Raw genomic sequence first — 23677 nt, 5'->3', positions numbered from 1 at the left:
TTAAGTGGCGGACAGGCCATTTTTACAAATGCCTATTACATTAAAAAAAAATCTAGTAAAGATTACTATTATGCAAAAATTTGCAGTTTCTAGAATGAAGAAAACTATTCAGCTTGGAATATAATTCACATTATCTATATAAAAGCAGTTCCTGTATATACTGTATAAGTATGAAAACACTGTCCTAGATGGGTAAGAAAAATGGTAAGAAATAGATTCTTTTTGAAAACAGAAGGAATCTTTGACTAAAAGTATAACCATGAACTCTTGACCTCTTACTGAAACCAAGGAACGTTCTCTTCTGAAATACACCATTAATGAATGGCATATATATTTTAAATGAAGAGGATTTACATGTTCTCTGCCTGGGTTTGTGTTTGGGAAAGTATCAAAATTTGGATTTTTGATAAGCAGGCATAAAAAAATGATGTGACATTTTTAGCAGGATGGTTTTGAATCTGAATGCTGAGATGCACAAAGGAAAAAATCTAGACAGAGAAAATAATGCTGCACTTTAGCCTACCAAAGACTTCTACTGCTTTTGAATCCACAGATGAACGGCTAGAAGGAGAAGTTTGGGTTGTGTAATGTGGAATCAGTGTGCTAGATTAAGGACATGTTGTTCACAATTTATTGTTCTTCATCACAAAAGGAAGATTTAAGGGGTATGTCATGCTTTTTGCAGTTATTTGTGATTAGTAATTATACCTCCAGAGTTGGAGGATATTCTAGAGGTGCTAATGTACCCTACAAATTTACTCTGTTTCTGCAATTATAGTATGCACTCTAGTAAGGCCTCTAGAACCCTGTTTGTATGTGGAGTACTCCCATAAAAACCCCTGATATTCAGTGTTCGTACAGAGCTATGGGACCTATTCTATATGTAAAGCGACAAGCTGATAAATGCAGATAAACTCCACTGATTGACAACAACAGCTGATATGGGATAACATCGCATGGGCAAGTCTGTGACAATACACCATAAAATACCACAGTGTTTGGAGAACGTGACTGGCAACCAATCATTTAAAACATCTAAAATATAATTTGAAGCACTTATATCTCTCTTACAAATCACTTACTTTGAGACGTCTGAGTGTCTATAAACTTCTTTATCAAGGCGTCAGTAGTTTGTGTGTATAGGCTAAGAGCATATCTCAGGGACTGTAGGTCTGGGCTCTTTTCCAGGAAATTCTTTTTCAGCCCACTTCCTCCAGCATGGAAGTATTGCTAAAATGAAGAAGAAATATGGTCGTTCAGAGAGGCAGATTGTAACTGGGTCTTCTCTCAGACAAACATACAATTTTAAGTAAAATTCTTACACAAACTTTTAAAAATAACACCTGGCACGTGTGGCTAGATCTATGATGATAGTAGTTGAGATAACTGTCATCATCTCTACTACAGAGATTTAGACTTGTGAGAGGAAAAAAAAAATACAAAATTTTAATTTTGGTCTTCATGATGTCAAGTATTTATATGTCAAAACTGGATATATATTTGCAGGGTTCTTTTATGTTGTGGAGAGTGGAATAGGTTTTAATTCTTTATCTGAAAAAAATCTCTCTAAAATCCAAGCATGGTTTACAGCACAAGTAAAGAATATATTCTTTCTGAAGGAAGGGGGAATTTTTAAAGAATTTAAAAGAGGAAATTCTAGAATATGAAGTTTTGGATTAGCATTGCATTGTAATTGTACCTGAAATTATGATTCTGCTTTAGGAAATCACCAGTAATTCCACAGTGATTATCTTTTTTTGATTCCAATTTTGACCTGTTTTGCTGTGCATATGCAGAAAACGCATGTGCCATCCTTGAGTGACCACATTAGGGTTTCCTGGACTGTGAAAGGAAGAGGATGGAAGAGAAAAGTAGCTCATCGGCTGGTACTGCCGCTGGAGATGAGGAGGAAATTTCGTCCTTCAGAAGAGAATTTCCTTTGGGGCAGGACAGCAGTAGCCACAGTTCTCCTTATGCAGACTAGCAGGCATTTGCTTTCAAGTCAATACAAGGAGCTTAGGATCAAATGGTTCTTGACATATTAAAGAGAACTTTATGATTCTGAAGGACACTTCTATATTAGAATCTGTTGTTTATGTCAGTCATATTCTTGGTAATTCCAGCACAGAACAGAAAAACACATAAAGCTGTACCTTTATAGTAGCTAGTGCTACTTCCATTATTGCACACTGCCGCAGGGTCAGGCTTCTGGCTTCCTCTCGAATCACATGGTCCTGCAAAACAAGTTAAAGCTGCAGTTGATTTTGAAAGAATCAGTATTTTGGCCTCTCTATTCTTGGAAAAACACATAAAGAAACAAAACAGCCAAATGCCCCCTAAGCCCCTATGATGAACAGGATTAATTCAACTTCAGACTTCTTTTACAACAACTTATAACCTACAGCAATCACGTTGTTTCTTGAAAACATAGATGGTAGGGAAAAAGAACCAATGTTTAATACTGACCGTCTGTGTAACTTTATTTCTTTCTCTAGGATGTATTATTTCCCTCTTCTTATATTAGATGATTCCCTTCTTATATTATATGATGTTGAAATAGTTAATTTTATTAATAAACCTGACAGTTTAACTAATGTTTTTTAGTGTCCCATGTTTAAAAAAAAAAGTTTCCTATTAGAACATAAGTTAAACAGAGTCTCAAAGTGACTATACTCTTGTGAAATCCATCTATAAAATAAGCATCCTGTGATATACTTAGGCAACATTTTAACTCTTCTAGCAAACTGAGCAATTAGTCATAGAAGCACAAATTACCACACTCCTGCCCATTTCTGAAATCCTAATGGATAAATTGATTGGCAAACAACTGACTTCAGTATCAAACATCTAAGCTCTTCATCAGGTGTCTTATGGAATTCAGTAATGAGGTGCTGATGAGTTTATTGTAGAGGTTTATTGTAGAAACACGCTATCTTTCAATGCATACTATAAACAATATGTAGAAAAAAATTAGTAGTATTCCCACCTTAGAGTTTTTTCAGAACTGGTTCCAGAAGGGAACACAAAGATTTCATAATTATTTTTTTCCATGATATTTAATACTTGTAAGTCCTAGTTGTGCAATATGGGACTGATATCTTCTTGATCCATCCAGTGATCACTTTACCAGATAAGAACACAGTCTTTTATTCTTAATTTGGTTTTGATGAGACTAAAATCATTACTCACCTATGAACAGTTACTGCCACATTCAATCTTATTATAGCAAATAAGCACGAGAATGAGGCATGAGGTTTGACCTCACAGTCACTAATATTTCATCTATTTTTTTCACTAGAGCAAGCCATTCACAGCTTCATTTGGCTCCCTTACCTTGAGTTTTGACAGTTGTCCAAGATCTTTGGCTGCGCTGAATATCATCTGGGGCCCCTGTAATCACATTGAAAATTCAGGAAACGGACTCACTACAGCGTGTTTGCTTTTTATGTCAACATGATGTTATTTTCTGCTAGGACATTAGCCAAAGTTGCTGTTTTGCAAAGCTAAATAAAAATTTCAATTACACATGAGACATATTTTCATTTAGTTGATAAGGCCAAGTAGTTGAATGCCTGCAGCACGATTCCCTCCCATATCCCTACTTGATACGAATATTGTGTATTCTGTTAATAGTGGTTTTGTGTGCTCCTGTCTGCTATCTCATTTTGTATTTAATATTTTTAAGCTTAGGCTAGGATTGTTCTTATACAGCGTGTCAATGAGATATTTGTCCATAATCATAGCTCTCAGGTGCTATGCTAATATAAATAATCGTAACGGGAAGTGAGCAGCCCTGAGGAACCTGCAAAACCTTAACTGTCTACAGTGAAATCCTCAGTTGAGTAGTACACCAGATAACGATGTGCTGTTAAGCCAAAGCCATTTCTTGTAAGAAGAGATACCAAAGTGTTATGAAGTTAAACCAATATATTACAATAGCCAAATCCTGGTATCATACCCAAGGCCAATGCCTACATCTTTGTTTTAGACAAACAGAATCCTACTATAATTCCATGCTCACATGCAGTTCAGCAAGACATAGTTCTGAATATCTAGATTTCAGAAAAAAAAAAGAGGAAAAAGGTCAGTCCGACTTACATAGCACAATACGGAACAATTTTCATTAGTCTTTCTGTTCCAAAAGGTTTTAGTTTTCAGAAATAATTTTACTTCTCTATGGTTCAATTGCAAAAGTTGTAATATAGAAATGCCGCTTAAATTTTCATTATTTATTAGTAATGAGAATGGTAAGATAAATATGAAAATTAAAAGATACACCCTGCTTCCAAACGTCTGTCCCTCTCACCTTCAGAGAGTAAGTAATATTCAAGGCTACAAAAGGGAAACATCTCTCTTACAGTGTCTGATTTTTCATTGATTTTGTTTAATCGTGTGTTCAATAGTAAATAGAAGTAGAAAAATGCAACTACCTATACACCTTTCACCATGCCTGCCAACTGGGACACTTTATATGGAGGTTACCACTACTAAAACCCAAAACAGTTGGTGTATAACACATGCGATACTGCAAGCACTCTGAAAGCATAATCCAGTAATCTTTGTACCTATTTTCCATGTTCCTTAGTCACTATAGACTACATATTTATGATTGCAGTAAATGCTGCAGTTTTCTGGTTAGAGGCTCATGCCTTTTAAGCATGTGTGGAAAAGCAACAGTCATTTCTATTTCATGAAGAATGGGGGCAAAGCGCTTGTGGATATCTCAGTTGACACCTTTTAAAATGATCTCCAAGAGTCTTGAACGATAAGTGCGGTCTCTGCCTTTAATCAGTAACTGGCTGATAAACAGAAGCCTATCTTACCTTTGGCCACTAACTAATCTAACGTCCATCCAGAAAACTCTTCATTCTAGGTTAGAGGCAGGAGCACTCCTCGTCTCTGCTGCTTCAGCAGCACCCTTTCTGTGTTCTGCCTGAAATGTGGAAGTTTTACATTCCAGATCTACACCCGTGGCTTAATGAAGTACCAACCTGCTAAACTAATGACTGGAATAAGCTTTTTTGAAATGGGCTATAACATCAGTGTCGCAGCTTATTGATTGGCGGGATTTATGAGCATCAGTAAGGACAACAGAGGTGCTCGCAGATTCAGGCAGATGAACTGAAATCTGTGTTCAGTTGGCATCAAGGGTTATTTTCACTATGGTTGAAAGACTAAAATCTTCCTATTATTTTCTAAATAAAAGTCTGCATTCAAACTCTTGGAAGGAAATGTTTGGAAACAAGTTTTACAATCCTAATGAAACATATTGTGCTATTGTCCAAGTGGGGTTTACCAAGTCTTTGATAGGTAATTCTGTATTTTTGGGAACCAATTAAAAAAAAGAAGGGAAAAACCCCTTAACTCTGAACCATTCTGTTCTATGAATTACAGTGTAACAACTGATCCTGCATAAAGCTAATAAATGCTCCTAATGCCTGATGGGAAATGCAGTTACCCAATTTAAATGCTACTTGTGTATTTGCAGATAAAATTTGCACCAAAATGTTTGAAAAGCAAATGAAAAATGTCAGAGATATAAATTTGACACAGTTGCTCATTGAAAGTGAGGCTGTTTCTATTTATGCATAGTAAACAACAGCATTATAGTAAATACGAACAAATTCAGTGAAAGGAGTCCTCACTATGATCTTGTGATTAGCTCTAGTCTACAATTTTTAATAGCTCAGGTTATTCCACTGCTACCTTAGCATCGTTTATACATGTTCCTCTTGCCTCTCAAGCAATATTCTTTCATGTACCTTTAATATATTATAATATGATTTAATATGTCTTTAACATATGGACACTGACCAATAGATTACTAGCAGCTTAACTGATACATGGGATGTACACAGTGAAGTTGCCCAAAGGCACACTACAGCAATGTAAAGATGGCAAATTTATTCTAGACAAGATTGAAAACAAGAAGAATTAACATTTATGTTATCCCAGTCCCTCAAAAAACAAAAAAGCAATTAAAAAAGCCATTCCAGGTCAGGTTCTTTTTCTGTCATCCTTAGGCAGAATCAGATTTTAGGGGTGCCCTCAGCTCTGTCACCACTCGGGGTTCATGGCAGGCCATCACCCACACTGGTCTTGTGTGTTATCTGCGCTACTTTCCGTATTAACTTAATGCTTCTTTCCCTCTTCTTGTCAGGCTGTAAACACAGTCTTGTCCACATACAACCTCCTATCAAATTAAAATACCCCAAAACTTTAGAGCCAGAAGTGGCCTAATCTTCCTGACGTTAAGTGCTGTCTCAAACTGAGGAATGGCAGACCAGGCAGGACTGGGGAAAGGGATGGGGCATTCCTGCCTTGCTGGTAGCTGCAAAAATGGAAGCAATTGAATTTCTGGTGCAACTGGGAAGGGCAAGGAATACTGTTGGTGTAATTGTGCATGATGAAGTCAAGAGGAATCAAATTAAAAAACCCTTATATGAAAGCACTCTACAAAGCCAGAGATTAGTTCATGAAAACTGCTGTGAGTTGGGGCAGGCAGTGTATGAAAGAGCAAGGTCTTCCTCACCAGCTAGAGAAGAGCAGCCTAGTTACACTACTTTCAAACACCAGAGAGCAACACAATGTATACAGTCACTACATTATTCCTTCTGCTCAAGGTACAGAAAAGGATGGCATCAGACTCCTTGCCAAACACCCAATTAAGCACATTATTACAATCCTTTATAACGTGTGTTCTTGTGTGAACGACTGTTGGGACACTTACGGTTTGGTCTGTCAGTTGTGGAAGCACAATTTGTTTCTCTATTTTGTTCAAGACTAACTTCCATAGCTCTTTTAAAACCCGTTTCAGAACTGTCTTCTCACAGATTTTCGCAGAGACACTTAAACTGGAATAAAACAAAACACAAACCAGTCTCCAAAACTAGCATTAAGACTTCAGAGGTGCTGTATCACTGTATGCTCAGATTAATGGCTGTTACGGTTTAACTTTTCTCTACTGATGAGGGTTTCTCAATGGCTTAGTTTTTGCAATATTATCAGTAAATACGCCTGATAAAAAAAAAGACTTGCAGATTATAAAGTCCAATTTATCACTTAATATATTAATGATATGTATTTATCAAAAATGACTCAAAACATGATGAGAAACAGAAAGGCAAACGTAGTTTACATAGAAACTGCTTAGTATAAGTGCAGAGGTTAAACATAGTATTCTGCACACGTGAATACTACAAATATTAAAAATACTACAGAGTGTTTCTAGGTATTAATGATGCTTAAGGGTAAAACCCAGTACGCCTGACTGTAGCACTCAGTTCCTACTCTGCAACACTTACGTTTTGTCCAGGAAATCCATGAGAGGCCGAAGCACAATCTCGGCATCAATGGCCGCACTGTTCTTATTGGCTGCTGTGTTCCCATTTCCTCTCATTTGATTCAGTTCATTGCTCATTTGTCTTACACAGTCTTCAATAATAAATTGGAAACTATAAAGTGGGGAAAAAAAAAAAAGAAAATGAAAGAATTCTGGGATAGAAAACAATATTTATAATTTTGCATCAGTTTCTTCAACAAGATTTGAACCTTTTTTGCAATGATGGAAAGTTCATATACACAAGATACTGCAGGTGTTACAGACTGAAAATAACTCCTCCTAAGGATTATAGCTCATATAACTAATGTTTTGATTTTTTTATCCTTGTTTCCATTCTGTCATTATGCTTTTCATGCTCTTGTTGGGGGGGCAAGTAATTATTTTCGGAAAGCAACAGATGTATCAGAATCAGTTTAGGATACGATTGACTACCTACCGCCTACCACCACCGTCTCAAGATTTTATTTTTGGTATGAAAGAACAGCAGGATCAGGTGCCTATAAATTATTTTTCTCTTGATGGTTAATATTAACCAAGCTTGATATTCTTCTTGAGGACAAATAGAAAACTTCTACTGATTTTGCCCTGTTTGGCTCAATTTGACTTTTCCTGACTTTTCCAGCATCAGTGCAATCAGAAGCTTTGCTTACTTCTATGCAGCTAGACAGAGCTAAAACATTTGGACTGCTTAAAATACTATTTCCCAAAAAAACCCCCACTAAGAAGTAGCTAGACTCTTGCTCCTAGAAGGAATCTTTTCCACTTCAAGGTGAGCATGAACAAATTCTTGCTCCTCAAGTTGTACCTGTTCAGTTTTTCTGAAAACTGTTCTGTTTCCTAACTGCTCTGGTTGAGCAACGTGTCTGACAGTCTTCGGTCCATATATTCAAACAACGCAGAACAGCAGTTAGTCAGACTCAACAGTTCAGAGGCAGAATAAGGCTCTGCACACATGGTAATTTAGTTTATGAATCGATTTATGATGAATTGAATTGGTTTAGGATTAGTTTATGAACAGAAATGCAAAACAGAGGCCACGAATATACCAGGCCTATTAATGTGAAAAGATAAATGGCAATGATTAACTTCAGGAAAGTGAAAGAGAATTTACTATGAGAGAAAAGAAACATTATAATTAGGCAGTAAGCTGTTCCAGCTACATGGCTAATCATGAAAAGAGAACGCAAGTCTCCTCCATGTGAAAACACTGGAAAAATTGGAAACTTTTCCAAGTACACTTGGATGTGTACTTACCTATACACTTCAAAGCCCTAGATAAAATCAACATGAAGCTGCTACTGAAGCTGCTCATGTAAATCCTTGGGACCAGTCCCTCCAATAAAAGCCAAAATAATGCACTGGCTTTTCTTGAGGTTAACATTGTTAACCTCATAAACTCCAGCAATAAACTGACCCATGAGGAATGTTCTAGCTATCTGAAGAATATCCTAAATTCAGCTATTCCTAGGTTTTCTTTTGCAGAAACCTAGTTGGCTCATTCAGAAAGAAGCCCCGGAAAGAAATAATACTCAAGTACTGTCAGTGATGAGGGAACCCGGGCCTGGGAGCAAAAGTAAAGCAAGACAATATGAGGAACGAAGCACACTCAGAAAAAGCGAAGACTATCCACCCAGACAGTTCATCGATGGATTAAAGAAGCAACTACAGACTTTGTTTAATGAATACCACTACAGCACTAATCCCTCTTTCTTATATTCCTTTCTAATTTGAAGCAAAAATAGCTTGCAGCTTCTTATAGCCCAGGCGCTTCTTGCACGGCACCATACTCCTTCAAGACTGCAGTGTGCTCTGATTAATGAAAGATTTTGAGGGTAAGGCTCAGTAGACAATTTTTGCAGAGCCACAGGCAAGCAAATGACCCAAGGCGGCCATTCACAGTGACCATTTGAAGCAGGCTAAACACAGGCAGACACCCCTGGTTGAAGCAGGCCGCTTGGAAAAAGCTGTCAGTCTCCGGAAGTAACATAAACGTGCTCAGAGAGAAAAGTTTAACACAGCATCAGGCAAGAATAAATCACCAATTTTTGTTTTCCAAAAAGCAGAACAAAAGCCGTTAGTCTCCTCTCTGTAACACATTCGTGCCCACAGACCATGTTCAGTTTTCTTTACAGTGAGGGTACTGCTATGTTTTTCAGAATCTAAACCCATACTCGCACACAAACACACACCGCTCCACCAGGGCAGAAGCAAGCTCTACCTCAGGACGTCCAACCAACCACCCAGACTTAATCAACGAGGCAGATTTTTGAACAGGAATATTTTTCTAAGGTTTACAGTAAAATAGGTTTGTTACCTTGCAGCATATGTTACGCTGAGTTCATCCAACACATTGCTAAGTTTCACCTGAAGTTCTTTTAGAACAACACTAGCTTCAGGATCCAGCTGCAAAGAGGTAAGAAATGTTATATTTTACTTATACACTATGTTTGGGGATTTTCCACTGCAAGTAATGAATCGGGAATTATATGCAATGATACACTGTACTATGAAAAACTAAATGTGGAAACACCTGTTACAACACAGGATTGCTTTACTAGGCCTAAAAATCCAATTACCCTTTAAAGGAAAATATTTGATTTTAAGAATGAAGAATTATAATGCTACAAATGAAAACTGTGTCATTAACCACTGCCTTTTTATGGGATGGTGCAAATTGTGTTGGCAGTTACAAGAAGAAAATTATGAGGCAAATGGTATTCACAAGACATACCAAGAGAAGGATGCATGAGAATTTAGTGTTTGTGTTAATAATACTGCAGATGTTTTCATCTTTTTTTTTTTTTTGTTTGTACATTTCACCACCATCAGTAATCTGTTTTTGTGATTTGCGTGGAAGATGTTTGCATATTCCCGTTAATGCAGTGTAAAAGTAGAACAGCCAGCACTGGAAAAGATGTCTTGAAGACCATCCATGCTGCTTCTACTGGTACAGTATGATGGAATTGAATTTCAGTACTTGTGTTTCTAAAAGCCATTACGATATATATAATTCAAGCACACAGCACCACATTCTGATGCACGGGGAGAACAGCTCCTGTACCTCTGATACAGGATTTCTAAATACAGGGAAAAAGAGAATGCAGGGGAGAAATACAGTTTTCCATTTACAGGGATGGGGATCCATGCATAGATATTTAATCAAAAAGGTACTCCGTTGATTTTCTATGCATTCTTTTTCAAATAAAAAAATAATTGACTTTTTGTCTCCTTCAGGTTTTAGCATTTTGGAAAAATAGTTAACAGTCCATTGTGGGCTATGATTGATGATCATCAGGATCAACAGCTGCATGTGAATTAATAGCTGATGTTCCAGGTCTTTCAGCTATCTACATCGCAATGTTAGGGAATGATTTTCAATGATAATCCTCAAATTCTGAGCTCTGTTCTGCAGTAAGGTCAGATACAGATCTTGTGAGAATTTTAAAGGAAATTGCGCATTTAGAATATATAAATCAGGTCTGTTTGTATTTGCGTTTTCCTATTTTCAACTGCATGAGTAGTGTTTAGTGCTTATTCTTCATCTGATGCTTCAGAGTATAACGGTGCAGTAGGTCAGCTCTTTTAATCATACTTTAGACACAAGGCCAAGCTGTGTCACACAGCGCATTGGGTAACTTAGATGAGACTACACACGAATTCTACAGCAAATTAAAGAAAAAACAAACTCTGAAACACCTCCAAAGATCTACTGTGTTCTAATCTTAGACCATCCTTTCTCTCCTTAGAGGTTATGTGTGGTTTAAGAGCGTAGAAAATCCAAGATTTTCATTACAGTTTTTGACAAAAATATGAAATAGGTGACAAGAGGAATTGCCATACATCCCTTAGAAGATACTTGGTGATGTGTAGAACTTTTCTAATCTGAGAAGCTCATTTTTTAACACTGTGACTGCTTACTGATTTAGTTTTTAATTACTTTGCATTGAGAAAAGTTCTGTTGCTTCTGCACTTCACGTCTTAGTAGTTTCCCTGGCAGATACAGTCTGACAGTTCATGCACTTAAAGTGATTGTTTTCCTTCATATGAAAAGCAGGGATGAAAAAGCTAATTTTACTGAAATGGCTGTATTAGTTAACAAAGATAGAGTTTACTAACAACGGCAAAGATTTTTCCAGGAAATGCATTTCACTATGGGAACACACTGCCTCCTTTGGTGGGATACATACAGAACGCAAATTTAAGACCACTAGAACATTAACATCTAACAAATACTAAACACGCAAGCATTCACACTGAACGTGGTACACATCGGAGAAAGCACAAAAATACCAGACAGGCAGAAAACTTAAAATTTCTTACTAGATCATGCACAAGTTAGAGAATCATCTTGTTACCGGGATTACAAAAGCCAATGTAGTTACTTTCCATCTGAGATTGTTTTGATAACCAGAAAACATAACATATTTGCTAAATTCACCTGGAATTGGACTTAGTTTGGCCAAAATTGGTTTATAATACTACTATCAGATTGTGAACATAACACACATTATAGAAAGGTGCATGCAAATGCTAGAAGTTTTAAAGGGTTTTGTTGCACGAACAAGTTTGTGTGTGCACAGCTGGAGGCATCTGGCAGGACATCCAGCCCTGTGTATACACATGCTCATGCTTATGAATGCAGAGTCATAGGGAGGAGTGCAATATAAAGAGGTATGCGGGCTGACCATCCAGCTGCTAGACACCTGGTGATGCGATGACTAAGAATACGTTAGCAAGATTTTTAAATGCTGTTGTTATTTTTGTTTAACTACTGGAAAATATGGCAATTTGAGTGTCACACCAGGACAGAAATGCGCACTTTTCATTTATTTTTACCATGGTCCCTCTACATGTAGTGAGATCCTGGGGCAAATCAGCCCTTGACTGAAGTCATCCAAATATACCACAGCCATGACCCTCTTTTTTTTTTTTTTTTCTGATCTGGTGTAGCTAAGATAGGAACTACTATGATGGTTCTGTACTATGAAATTCTGAGGGGACTTCACAACCGGTAAAGATGGTTTTGGGATGGCCTTGTGCAGTGGAGTTAAGGTACATGAACTTTTGGTACCTCTGCACATCAAACACACTAACTATTGTGGATTATCTTCTGTATATCTTATCTTTTATGCATAAACTAAACTACCGATTTTTTAATATGAAAAATATCTTCAGCTATGATGTCTTATGTAAAAAACAAAATATTTAAGAAAAAAAAAAGATTTCAGTGGAAGTAGGAAGAGTTACTGTCTCCCTCTTGAAAATTCTAAAAGGCTGTTTTGCAACAGCCTTTGCACAGTTTTGCAAAAACAAGCTTAAAAGGAAATTTTATTTGTGCTTTAGAAGGATCTAATATTTTAGCAATGGTTTGAACAACTCCTGCTAACACATTTTATACCAGGTTTGCGTATCCTCAGGAAGGCATTGTGTGCAAAATGCACTATGGCACCGTGCAAATTATTTGCCTTAATGAAGCTGACAAGCTACAAGAGTTATGCAGGTTGACATCACAACACTCACTACTTGAAATAGCAACACATAGCTCTCAAAAACTATGTAAAGGAGGTAAGTTTTGCAGTAAGGCAAATCAGTGGTGAAGAGATTAGTTAGTTCATTTATCTAAGGCCTTCCAGTGACCAAGAGAAGAAAGTCCTCAGCATTCTTGGCTTGGCTGAGACTACTTACTATCAAGGGAGTAACAATAAAAAGAACTGTCTCTGTTTCACGAGCCAACCTCTTTCTGGATAGTGCAGGTATTAGGGGACGGGAAGTGTATAAGAACTCAGGTAAATGCAAGCTGTAATTCCTCACACTAGTTGCTACTAGTAGGAGTTTAAGAAAGTAACTACAAACATGCCCAGCTGCAGAAATCTCAGCCACCCAGATGTGGTTAAATGATGAATTATAGGACTGACCTAGCCCTAATGGTATCCTATTTTTCAGTCAACCACAGGGAAAGGATCAAAGAGAGACAAAAGGCAACGGTGCTCTGCATCTGAGCTGGTGTCACACAGGGATATGAAAATGGGGTATCTACAGTATTGGCAGCTTTTCTTTCTCACCTCAAATCTCATCTGCTCCATAAAGTTTGATGAAGAAGGAAAAAAACAAAACAAAAAAACCCAAACAAACCACCCTTCCTGAACAAATTTTCAGGAAAATAAAAGAATCCCTAACTGAGCAGATTATTGCTGAGGAAGGGGAAGATGAGTGTCATTAATGTGCCATATCTAATTTAAGAATGGAAAGACAGAAAAGCCATTTATCCCTTAGCTTCTTGGGTCCCATTTACACCTCACAGCACGTGTGGGCTAGTCGTGGGCTAGTCTTAAAATATATTGATACATTGCTCATGTGTCAAAATCTGGATTTTTTTTAAAGGGCAAATTTATTTTGGTAGTGGAAATGTTATTAACCTGTTAACATGTAAATCACACTTTTCTACCAATTCTTAATTTGCTTGGCTTTCTAAGGTTCATAAATATTTCTGGTATTTTAGCATCTTCTTAAATAACAGAGTTAATTTTTACTCACAACACAACATACTTACAAATTTGTTGGCACATTTCATAAGGTCTGTTAATTATGGATTATTAAATAGATAACTAGAAGTTTGACTTTCTCTGATGCTAAACAAAAGCAGAGAACACTTTCACTGAACAACTGAAAAAGCGAGACATAAATATTTGAACATCGTTTCTAAACATTGCATGTCTAAAACCGTGAAATTTTTTATACATACAAGCCTTGGAAAAGAGTTAAAGATCTGATGAACCTGGCTGCTTTTGGCACAACATGTTAGATTGAGCTATTCCATGCTGTAATTGATGTGTGCCAATATGGACATACAAATTTGGTACTTTTTCTATAGGAAACTACGCAGAAGCAAATTACTTTTGCATGAGTTAAAAAGAACCTCTTTAATTGGAATTCTATTTCTCTGCAATTTCCCAGGTCTAATTGCTTATAGTTTCCTAATGGAACCACCCGGTTACTTTCCTTCAGAAAATAGTTTTACATATTGTATGCATATCTGGGGAAGATATAGGTATTTCTCAGATCTGTGACTTTAGTGGTTCTTTTTGTCTCTGATAGACATCATCCTTCCTCTACCCCCCACCCGACTATCTAGGCACAGTGAATCCCATTTTGAGATGTTTGGCTGATGTTGATCTAGATACTTAGGCCTCTGACTTAAGAGATTTAAAGACGGACACTTCAGAACTATTCTGCTTAAGCTTGGGCCTCTCTCATCCCATCAAAGTCTTTAGGACCATATATGCATTCCTATAGGAATTCTTAAGCATTACATGTAAAGTTGGAACTGAATTTACTGGACGGGAAATACGATTTACCTACAGTCAATATAATTCTGTTGCACATAAACAACCTGCTTTTGCTTTCCACCTTTTATTTGATCCTAATTGCCATAACTCATTTCTGCTATGTTCTGCCATCTGGAGACCAGCAACACAAGCATTAAATTTTTTTCTTTCACTTTTATCAGCTTCCAACTTGTCAGACATGAAAAAATGATTTAGTGCAAATGTAGGCACTCCTTTTGGATGAAACTAACAGGAGCTAAATCAAAACTCTGCATTATGATAATCTGTTCCCATGATTCTGGACTTGATTGTATTTTGTTTAATAAAAGACAGTGGGTTGGATCCCACTTTACTACTCTTTATTATGGCAGAATGATATCATTTATATAATTTTTTAAGTACCCTTCCTGCTTGGCTACAGCAGAAGAGGCGAGTTAATAAAGAAACTCTTATTGTTCAGACTATTTTATTTTAATGGCAGGAGAGCTGAGAGTCCAGTTTTTTCTCTGTAGGGCTCCCTGCAATATGCAACAGGCCTGCTCTGAACACAGGGACTGCTGCTTGATTGTGGTATTTTGACGGCGTAGTTTGAAAGAAAGACACACTGCTCACAAAGTGACACTGGGGAGATTAACAGCGTTTCATTTTTCTTAGAATTAGTTTTGCTTCAACTGAAATAGTCTCATTATTCTGCTGAAAATCATCTGATTCTATGTCCTCCACAAGCAAATAATTAAACTATTTCTCCCTGCAAGGAAACTGCTTACAGATTTTACTGTTGGCTTTGCTTCTTATAAGTACCAGTTCAATAAGGCAAATTAGCCATTACCATTTATGCTCTTGGAATAACTATGGGAATAAGTATCCCAGTTCGAGGACAAACATTTTAGGAGCATTTTGATATGGGTGACAAAAAATTGAACATACTTTTCTTCAAGAAATTCCCCTAATGAGAAACAAACAAAACTTTGAATGTATTTTTTAGATCTTTTTTCTTAGACCACGAATCAGAGATGCACTTAAGGTACCTAACAAAGGGATTTTAGAAAAATATCTCTGAATTCTCTCCAAGGGTTGCATGTTGCACCACATTTGTAGCTGAGGAAAATGGAACATTTGGAGAGTCAAAAAAATATTCTGATTTGAAAATAATTTGATAGATATAGACATAAAGTGCTACTCAGCTTTCCTCTGCCCTTGTCTTCATCAGGATTTATGGGCACTTAGCTGTTTTTATGATTCATGACATTCAGCGCGTAGGATTGGATCCAAGACCTTAATACAAAACTACACAGAACATAAGAGCACAGAAGACAAGGTTATTTGTATTTTTCAGAGACTGGAAGGGGATTAATAGGAACCACAAAACCCAGCCACGTCTGGATGACTAATATATATTTTTAAAGTTTGATAAGAAATTTTCAATGTCGACAAGGCTGCAGAAGTTTAGCTCGTGTTCTCTGGAGCAGGAAGTATTGTTGCCATGGCAGCTTCAGGAAGCTACTACTAGCTTAACAAAACCTCTTTACCATGGAGTTAATCTGTATGTTCATTTAGAAGGTGCCATTCATTGCATGACACAGGGGACTCTTACTTCTGCAGCGTCCCACTGTGGATGTTGAATTATGAAAGAATGTATTTTCCAATTCTCTCTATAATGTGGACACGTTAGGTCAAAGTTTGGTGAAACCATCAAACTACATTCTCAACAAGAAAAAGCTGAATATGTGTAACTTCTTTTTTAAAGCCAGCTACTGATAAGAAGGGAAGTATATTCATGATTGCTTTTTAACAAGAAGACAGGATTCTATAGCTTGAAATGATGTTAATTTCTTCACTAGCTTTCAAAACAGTCAAAGACTACAATCAGCAAAGTACTGAAACAGCACATGTTTATGTCCTTTTACTCTTGACAGGACTTCAGGCACTTTAAAGACTTCTGAAATATGAAAGGAGATAAAGTTAAGAATGTTCTGGGCTGTTGAGCAGCAGCTGTTGGTGAAATGGTGCCGAAACCTGAATATAAGCAGGCCCTCATATACTGAAAAGTGCACTTAAAAATGTTTTACAGATTTTTTAGGAATTTTGAAAGACTTTATACTACCTGCCTAGTAAAGCTTCTCAATTTAGAGTGTAAACTGAATGCCCAAGCATAGCTCTTTTTGATTTTAGATCATAGGGAATTACACAAATGGAAATTAGTAGGAAATGGGACTGTTCTTAGCCTTAGAAAATATGGTCAGGAATAATAAAAGATGCTTACTATCACAAACCTCATAAGAGAATCTCTCTCCTTCTTTCTTCTGCTCAGTGGATTGCACGTCAAAGGCATTAGACAAAGACATGACACATTACAGACAAAGCACAAAGCACATATTCTACAAAATTTTCAGATACAGGCAAAACATACCAATACATAAAAAAGCAAAGTACAGTCCAATACAAACATTAAAATAAAGCTGGCACTACAGATTACAACACAAAACACCCAGTGCTGGTTAAATTTTACAGATCATTAGCATGTTTCTGTGAAATAGTGTTAGGTGTTTCTAGTATTGTCAGGACATTAAATAGCTCTAGTAGACTTTTTTTTTTTTTTTTTTTAATTTTTGATTTTCCGTGCAAGCAGAACTAAAGGCTGTGACTAGCTTGAAAACATGATGCTAATGATCTCTAAGGAACTTTGAATGAACCAGGAAACAAATATCACTCACCTCCTTTCCTCCCATGGATTCAAACATTTTCTCAAGCTGGACTCTTAGTTGTTGAATGTTGTTCATCAAGATACAGGGCTACAAAGAGAGCACCAAATGTGAGAATGTGCATGTTATGTTCCTTTTACGTATGAATATGCGTATTCACAGCCTCTGGGCTGAAGACCAGTTCTTCAGCAGCCCTACATTCATGTGATTTTTTTAGAAGAGGATCTCAGGTTCCCGACCACTGCTGACCCCCCTTCCTTCTTTAAGTCGCACTCCTCTGTGCCCAGTCAGCAAACCCACTCAGCCGGTGACCGCCCATTATGCCCTTAAGACAATCTTGCCCCGCAGGAAACCGAATACCTTCTCCCAACCAGCCTGGCAGCTTTCAGATACCAGTATTTCACATCCCGAACCTTATATCCCAGGTAGTTGCTAGTCCTACTTAAGACAACTACATCTGGTGGATTAATGAAAGTAGTAGTACATTATCATCTCTTTGAGAGTAGGCATAATAATGATCAAAGTACTTTGGGAGTGAAAATAGACTGGGGGAAAGGAAATGCCAGATTGCTTTCTAGACCCAACCTTGGCAGAAAACTGGCAGCACTGTAACCCAAATAAGGGCTGATGCTTTTGTATTTGAATAAATCAACAGGCAGTTCTGTTAATAACAGAGTAGTATTTCAGAAATGTACATTTTGCATTGCTTGAAAAGTTGGTGAATGAATTAGACAACAGAATTTTGTAAACATATTTAGTCTGAAAATACTGTTAAGCTCATTTCTTTATGGCAGAACACAGAGCCACAGTGTAAAAGACAGCAATTGCTGGATAAATATAAGGTAAAAAGTAAAACATGGATAAAATTAGGCAGGTTATTAAAAAATTATGGAAGAAAAGATCTATTACTAGAATTTTGTATATTCAGATGACATTATATGCTCGTTTGATAATGGTGCAATAAGACAATACTTGCTAAGAGTCCTGGTTGGCCAAGGTCAGTGTGTTCTAGTACGTGATTGGATTAATTTGGACCTAAGTAATGCATTTCAATAAAACACATATACTTTTTTCAGACAAAAAGAAGGTGATGGAATAATTACAGTGATTGATACTCATTTGTACCTTTCTAGTTAATAAATAGCACGTTCCAATGTAGTGCCGAAACATGGTGGGATTAGGTTTTGGTATCCAAAAGATCAATAACATAATTTAGCTTCAATTAGTTCTATATTACTCTCAAAGGAATTTGGTGTCAGAGTCCTTCTCAACTGAAGGAAAAAAAAGAAATTTGATCTAACTTCTTAATCCTCACTTTACTGCTTCCCAGTAAAGCATGCTATTTGGCCTCCTGCAAAATACAGCTGGCTTTGTATAATGGTTGAAATATCACCTCTCTTCCTGTCTCTTGAAAAATCCACAAACCTCACTGCTTCTATTTGCTTATCTACCTTCTATTTATGATCACCGAGACCGTGTCTTCCTCTCCTATGCTATCTTCTCTCTTCTGACATATTCGTTATTGCCTGGTCTAGCAGAAGGTGTCCCTGCCCATGGCAGGGGTTGGGACTAGATGATCTTTAAGGTCCCTCCCAGCTGTAACCACTCTATGATTCTGGAAATTATCTACAATATCGCAAATCAATGATTATGATTTCTTATGGGGGAATAAGTAGATGAATATAACATCTTGGTTCTTTTGTTCAAAACAAGGCCAAATGCCTTTGGCAATGTACTGAGGCTATGAGATAAATACTTCATACTGAGGCAGTTTTCAAAGTTTCCTTTGAGGCCAGCTAAGGTTGCTCTTCCGGAGCCTAAGCCTACCTTGGCTCAATGGAAAAAATTCTACTGCTGTCAGTAAATAACAGAACCAGCGCTTAAAAACATTCTCATTATTTCATAATCATCTTGTCCTTCAGAATACTCTTTGCAGCAATTTACAGGAATCAGACAGCCAGATGCGACAACACATTAAAGTGAGTGGCAAGTACAACACATAAAGCCAGGATTGTTTGTAACCTCTGACAGGAGGTAGAAGATAAGAGGATGTTTTTACATTAGATGCATGTCTTTATGAAAAGCACCTTTGGTATGCTTTTATTTGAACGGTTGATGTGCACATTTAATAGTGTTTAATAAAAATAGTAGAAGTATTGACTTGAAAAAAAATGCCAAAATCTAACTTTAATAATAAAAAGTATTTGTTTTAATCTCTTACATCAACTCTAATGCAGGAGGTGGACTTTTAATATAATTGAGATCACCAGCAGTAGATGTCTTTCGGAATTCTATTATTGTCTATTTGTTGGTGACTTCTAAATTATGACACCGACACTACAGAGAGCACTGGCAAGAATGAGCGTGTCCTCAAGCCATGCGCAGGGATGTTAAAAACATAGCTGAGATCTGTGGATGAGCTATATAAGGGCTGTACTTCTAAAGGTGAATAGTATGAGGATGGTGCTGCAGTTATTTATCTAATTGCAGACTGATACATCTGTACAACATGCTACTAAATATAGCAGACATAGTGCTAAATGCTGCCAGCCTCGTGAGTACTAGCTCTGATTTGAATATCAATGATACTGAAAAGTCAGTTTACAAGAACAATTTTTGTTATGTTGAGCTACTGATAATGTCTTGATTTGCTTAACGACATCTTTAGTGCCCATATCTCATTTATTTCTGAGTCCATGGCAATCTGGTCCTTCATTAGGGAGTCCCTTGGAAGCGGGGAGGCAACAAAATAGCACATGATTTTCTTTTTACTGCTGCATGGATAAAGCACAGAGTGAGAGGCAGGAGCAGAAAAGTCTGCACATTCTCCCTGTGCAGGAAACAATGAGCTTATAAACTCTCTAAGGAATAAATCGATGAAGAGAATGCAAGCCAATGCAAAATTAAACAAAAATATCTTTTTCTGTTTGGAAAAAAAGATAAGGATATATTCACCATATTCACTATTGTATAAGGCTGTTATGCAGGGAGGGTTTCTGGCCATTTGTAAATTTTTTTTCCTACTTTAACAATGAAATTATTAACTAGGATTTGTAACTAATTCCACCTACTCCAGCTTTTACACAGCAATGTAAGTAGCTACGCAAACATGCTGACCGTATCAAAAAATAAAGCAAACCAAAAATCCCGTCCTCCAATCATGCTTTTTCTCATATACAAAAGTGATTACATTTTTAAAAAGTACAGTAAGTCATTTAAAGATAATTTATGAAGATGAAACAAAAGACAACTTTTTGCTCACCACATTTTCTTTATCGCAATACGAGCTGAAGTAATTTGAAATAATTACAGCATACTGAAGAAGCACTTTGTTGATAGTCTAGGAAAGAATAAGAATCTTTTAAATGGTAAACTTCATCATGTGAAAAAAATAATCAAACACAAAAAAGGAGCTTTATATATACATTATAGATTTTACAGGTGCTTACAAATTTAGTATATAGTACTTTTTTAGATAAAACGTAAGCAAGCCTGTGAACACGTTTTCAAATCTCTGCACAACAGATGGTAGGCTGTTCTTAATGTAATGTAATCTTCAATAGCAGAGATACTTTAATTTTAGTCATACTGTTTTGGAGAAGCATTGAGAGCTCTGCTCCTTGCAATGTGCTACATACTTAGTGGAACAGTAGAAAGCTCAAAATATCCTCTAGGGTGACAATCCGTAGATTAAAAATATAATGGAAAATTAAGGCCAAGGGAGCAGGCTTCAAAGCCTGGCAACATGAGCTTACATTACAATAATAATGTAAATAGGAACTTTGTTTGCAAATAAGAAACTGTTGCAAAGGAAGAACAGGAATAAATATAAATGTAAATTTTTTTTAAAGCCATCAGGACTATAATGGAAATCTAAAGCTTGTGAGGAAATGTTACAATCCACATATATAGCTGGCCTAAAAAAGTTGAGTTTATCAAACCTCAGGGCTTCAACCAACAAATGCAGAAAGCCATACTGTGAATTTTTCCTTCCCTTGCACTGACTAATTACATAATTGCATTTCACAGAATTGCTCCATTAATGGAACTGTAATCAGTGCTTAGCAATAATAGTAATTGATTGTGTAACTTACATAAATACGAAATCTCAGGATATAACTTCTCAAACTGGTAAAAGAATTTGACAAAGTAGATGAAAAACAGTCTAAGCCACAGACAGCATGTCTTTGTAAGGATCCCAGTCAGAGAGAGAAAAGATTGATTCTAAACAACATTGAATTACTTAGCTTTTAAGTACATGGCAACACAATGTCACTCTCTCTGAAACTTAGCTGAGATGCATTGATTTTAATTTACCTTTGCAAATCTTCTCATTAAATGAGACAGAGCTTCTGGATTAGGACATTCCAGTTTCCTAATAATCTCAAAGCTTTGATTGAGCTGTGTGAAGACATCAACCACAGAACAAGAGAAGAGGGCATGATCTGATGTTTGCTGAAACTAGAGGGAAACATTCAAATGAGTTAATACTTGTGCAGAGATCAAAACTGTATTAACTGATTTTCTTACACTTCAAATTCTTCCTAGAGTTATAAAAAAGTAATAAAAAATGAAATTAAAAAAAACCCAATCAAACCTCTCACTGACAATACTGAGAAATGTGGCTTTTCACATTTCTATTATTTTCAAGCAGCTTAAAAATAAAAACAGAATCCTCTTTCATGACATTGGTATCACATCAGAGTTTATTGAAACCATAGATTGAAGTCTATGGGGAATTTAGGCAGCTGGAATTAGAGAAGGAATTTTTCCGTAGGGTTATCTTCCAAGAACCATTACTGACTGTGTATCTTGTGAGGTCTAACAAGGATACTGTGGGACCAAACATACTTCTGGTTTTCCAATACTAAATAACTGTCTTAATACTTTCTTTACACTTTTCTTTAAAAATTAAAGGCTCACCCCATCTTTTTTGTCTCTTTCTAGTGCTCCGTGAAGAAATTCCATTGAGACATCCTCATTTTCATCCAGCCACTGAATGACAAATGGTTCAAACCACCTGAAAATTAAAAACGATTTTGTAAGGTAAGTACGTTTCATAAAGATCCTGCAAGAAGAGATGCCATACAATCCAGCACTTTGGCTCCTTGTGTCTTCACATCTGTTCTTGTTGCTAAAAAGTCTATCACCCTAGAAAAATTTGTCTTTCAGGCTTCAGTTTCACAATGTGCTAACAGGTCTATCCCAGTGATGTAAAATTAGCAGTAGCCATCAGAGAAATGTGTCCATGTTTTGCAGGGGATAATATTCTGCACATTTATTTTTTTGTTTTAGAATGTGTCTTTTATCAATATTGGTTCTTTGTTCACATTTATTTTTTATTTGTATTTGAAATAACTTGAAGAAAAATTTGCTTTAATAAAATATCAGCTGTGTTTTATTTTTCTCTAGTTTATTCAAAGCAATAAAAGGCCCCAAACCACCTCGGCAAATCTGCAGACTTGCAGAAGATTAAGGAATGAGGGTAAGGATAGCTCATATAAAAGGACAGGATTGAATGTATCAATTGCAGGAGGAAAGGTGAAAATGAAAGCAGCAGCCGAATATTAAACCAATGCAGTAAGAATAATTTCAGTTGTGTATCTCATTAGCATTGTATCTTTATCCAAATTTGGGTATGAAACAAATGCAGGGGCCTATACGGATACTCGTGCTGTTCCCACATTTCATACCTTCCTCAGACATTTTCTGACCAAGATATTTTGTCATCTATGAAAAACTGCAGTTACAACAGTTGAATAAAGAGTCTTACAAAATAGCTAATAGCACTTGTAATACCTAGACTATTTCATTTGATAGAAGTAAGAATTATAGAGGAGGAAGTGCGAAAAGTAAAGAGTTCTCAGTGCTACACACCTTGCAATCTCGCACAAACTTAAGCACAAATATTTGACCAAAATAAACCTTACACCAAGCCCAAACTCATGGGAAACTTCTCTATACACTACTTACAGAGAGTATTCAGCTACTGCATCCTTGAAAGCAGAGAGTTCTCGCACATATTCATTATAAAACCATTTCACTTTGAAGTGCAAATTCATATAATCTGTGCTTTTGCATAATCGCTGGTTTTCATGTTCTGTAATAGAATGAGTTGAAATAAAAGCATTTAATAGCATTCTAACAGTAAATAACATTGCTGTGTCTCAATGCACTACTGACATAATAATACAGCATTGCATTTTAAAGCACAATTAGTTTGATTTTTTTAGAGCCACAGTCTCAACCTTCAGGTTCTGAGTACCCTTAGGAAAAACAAAACAAAACAGCAGACCACAAGTTTGGCT

General features: G+C 36.6%; 1 protein-coding gene across 2 annotated transcripts in view; it reads right to left on the bottom strand.

Moving 5' to 3' along the window:
* Window positions 1-23677, bottom strand: part of UNC13C (unc-13 homolog C) — a 152835-nt gene that overhangs the window by 12680 nt on the left and 116478 nt on the right. For both annotated transcript variants that reach the window (XM_074156744.1, XM_074156743.1), the window contains 11 exons: window positions 23343-23469; window positions 22293-22389; window positions 21687-21830; window positions 20632-20709; window positions 17382-17459; window positions 9657-9745; window positions 7305-7454; window positions 6731-6854; window positions 3334-3390; window positions 2154-2234; window positions 1083-1230 (listed from right to left, as the gene is read on the bottom strand). In XM_074156744.1, coding sequence (XP_074012845.1) covers window positions 1083-1230; window positions 2154-2234; window positions 3334-3390; window positions 6731-6854; window positions 7305-7454; window positions 9657-9745; window positions 17382-17459; window positions 20632-20709; window positions 21687-21830; window positions 22293-22389; window positions 23343-23469 — 1173 coding nt within the window. The remainder of the gene's footprint in view (window positions 1-1082; window positions 1231-2153; window positions 2235-3333; window positions 3391-6730; window positions 6855-7304; window positions 7455-9656; window positions 9746-17381; window positions 17460-20631; window positions 20710-21686; window positions 21831-22292; window positions 22390-23342; window positions 23470-23677) is intronic.

The sequence above is a fragment of the Numenius arquata genome, chromosome 11 (genome assembly GCF_964106895.1).
Source record: "Numenius arquata chromosome 11, bNumArq3.hap1.1, whole genome shotgun sequence".
NCBI lineage: Eukaryota > Metazoa > Chordata > Aves > Charadriiformes > Scolopacidae > Numenius > Numenius arquata.
This window is presented reverse-complemented; position numbering and strand designations above follow the sequence as displayed.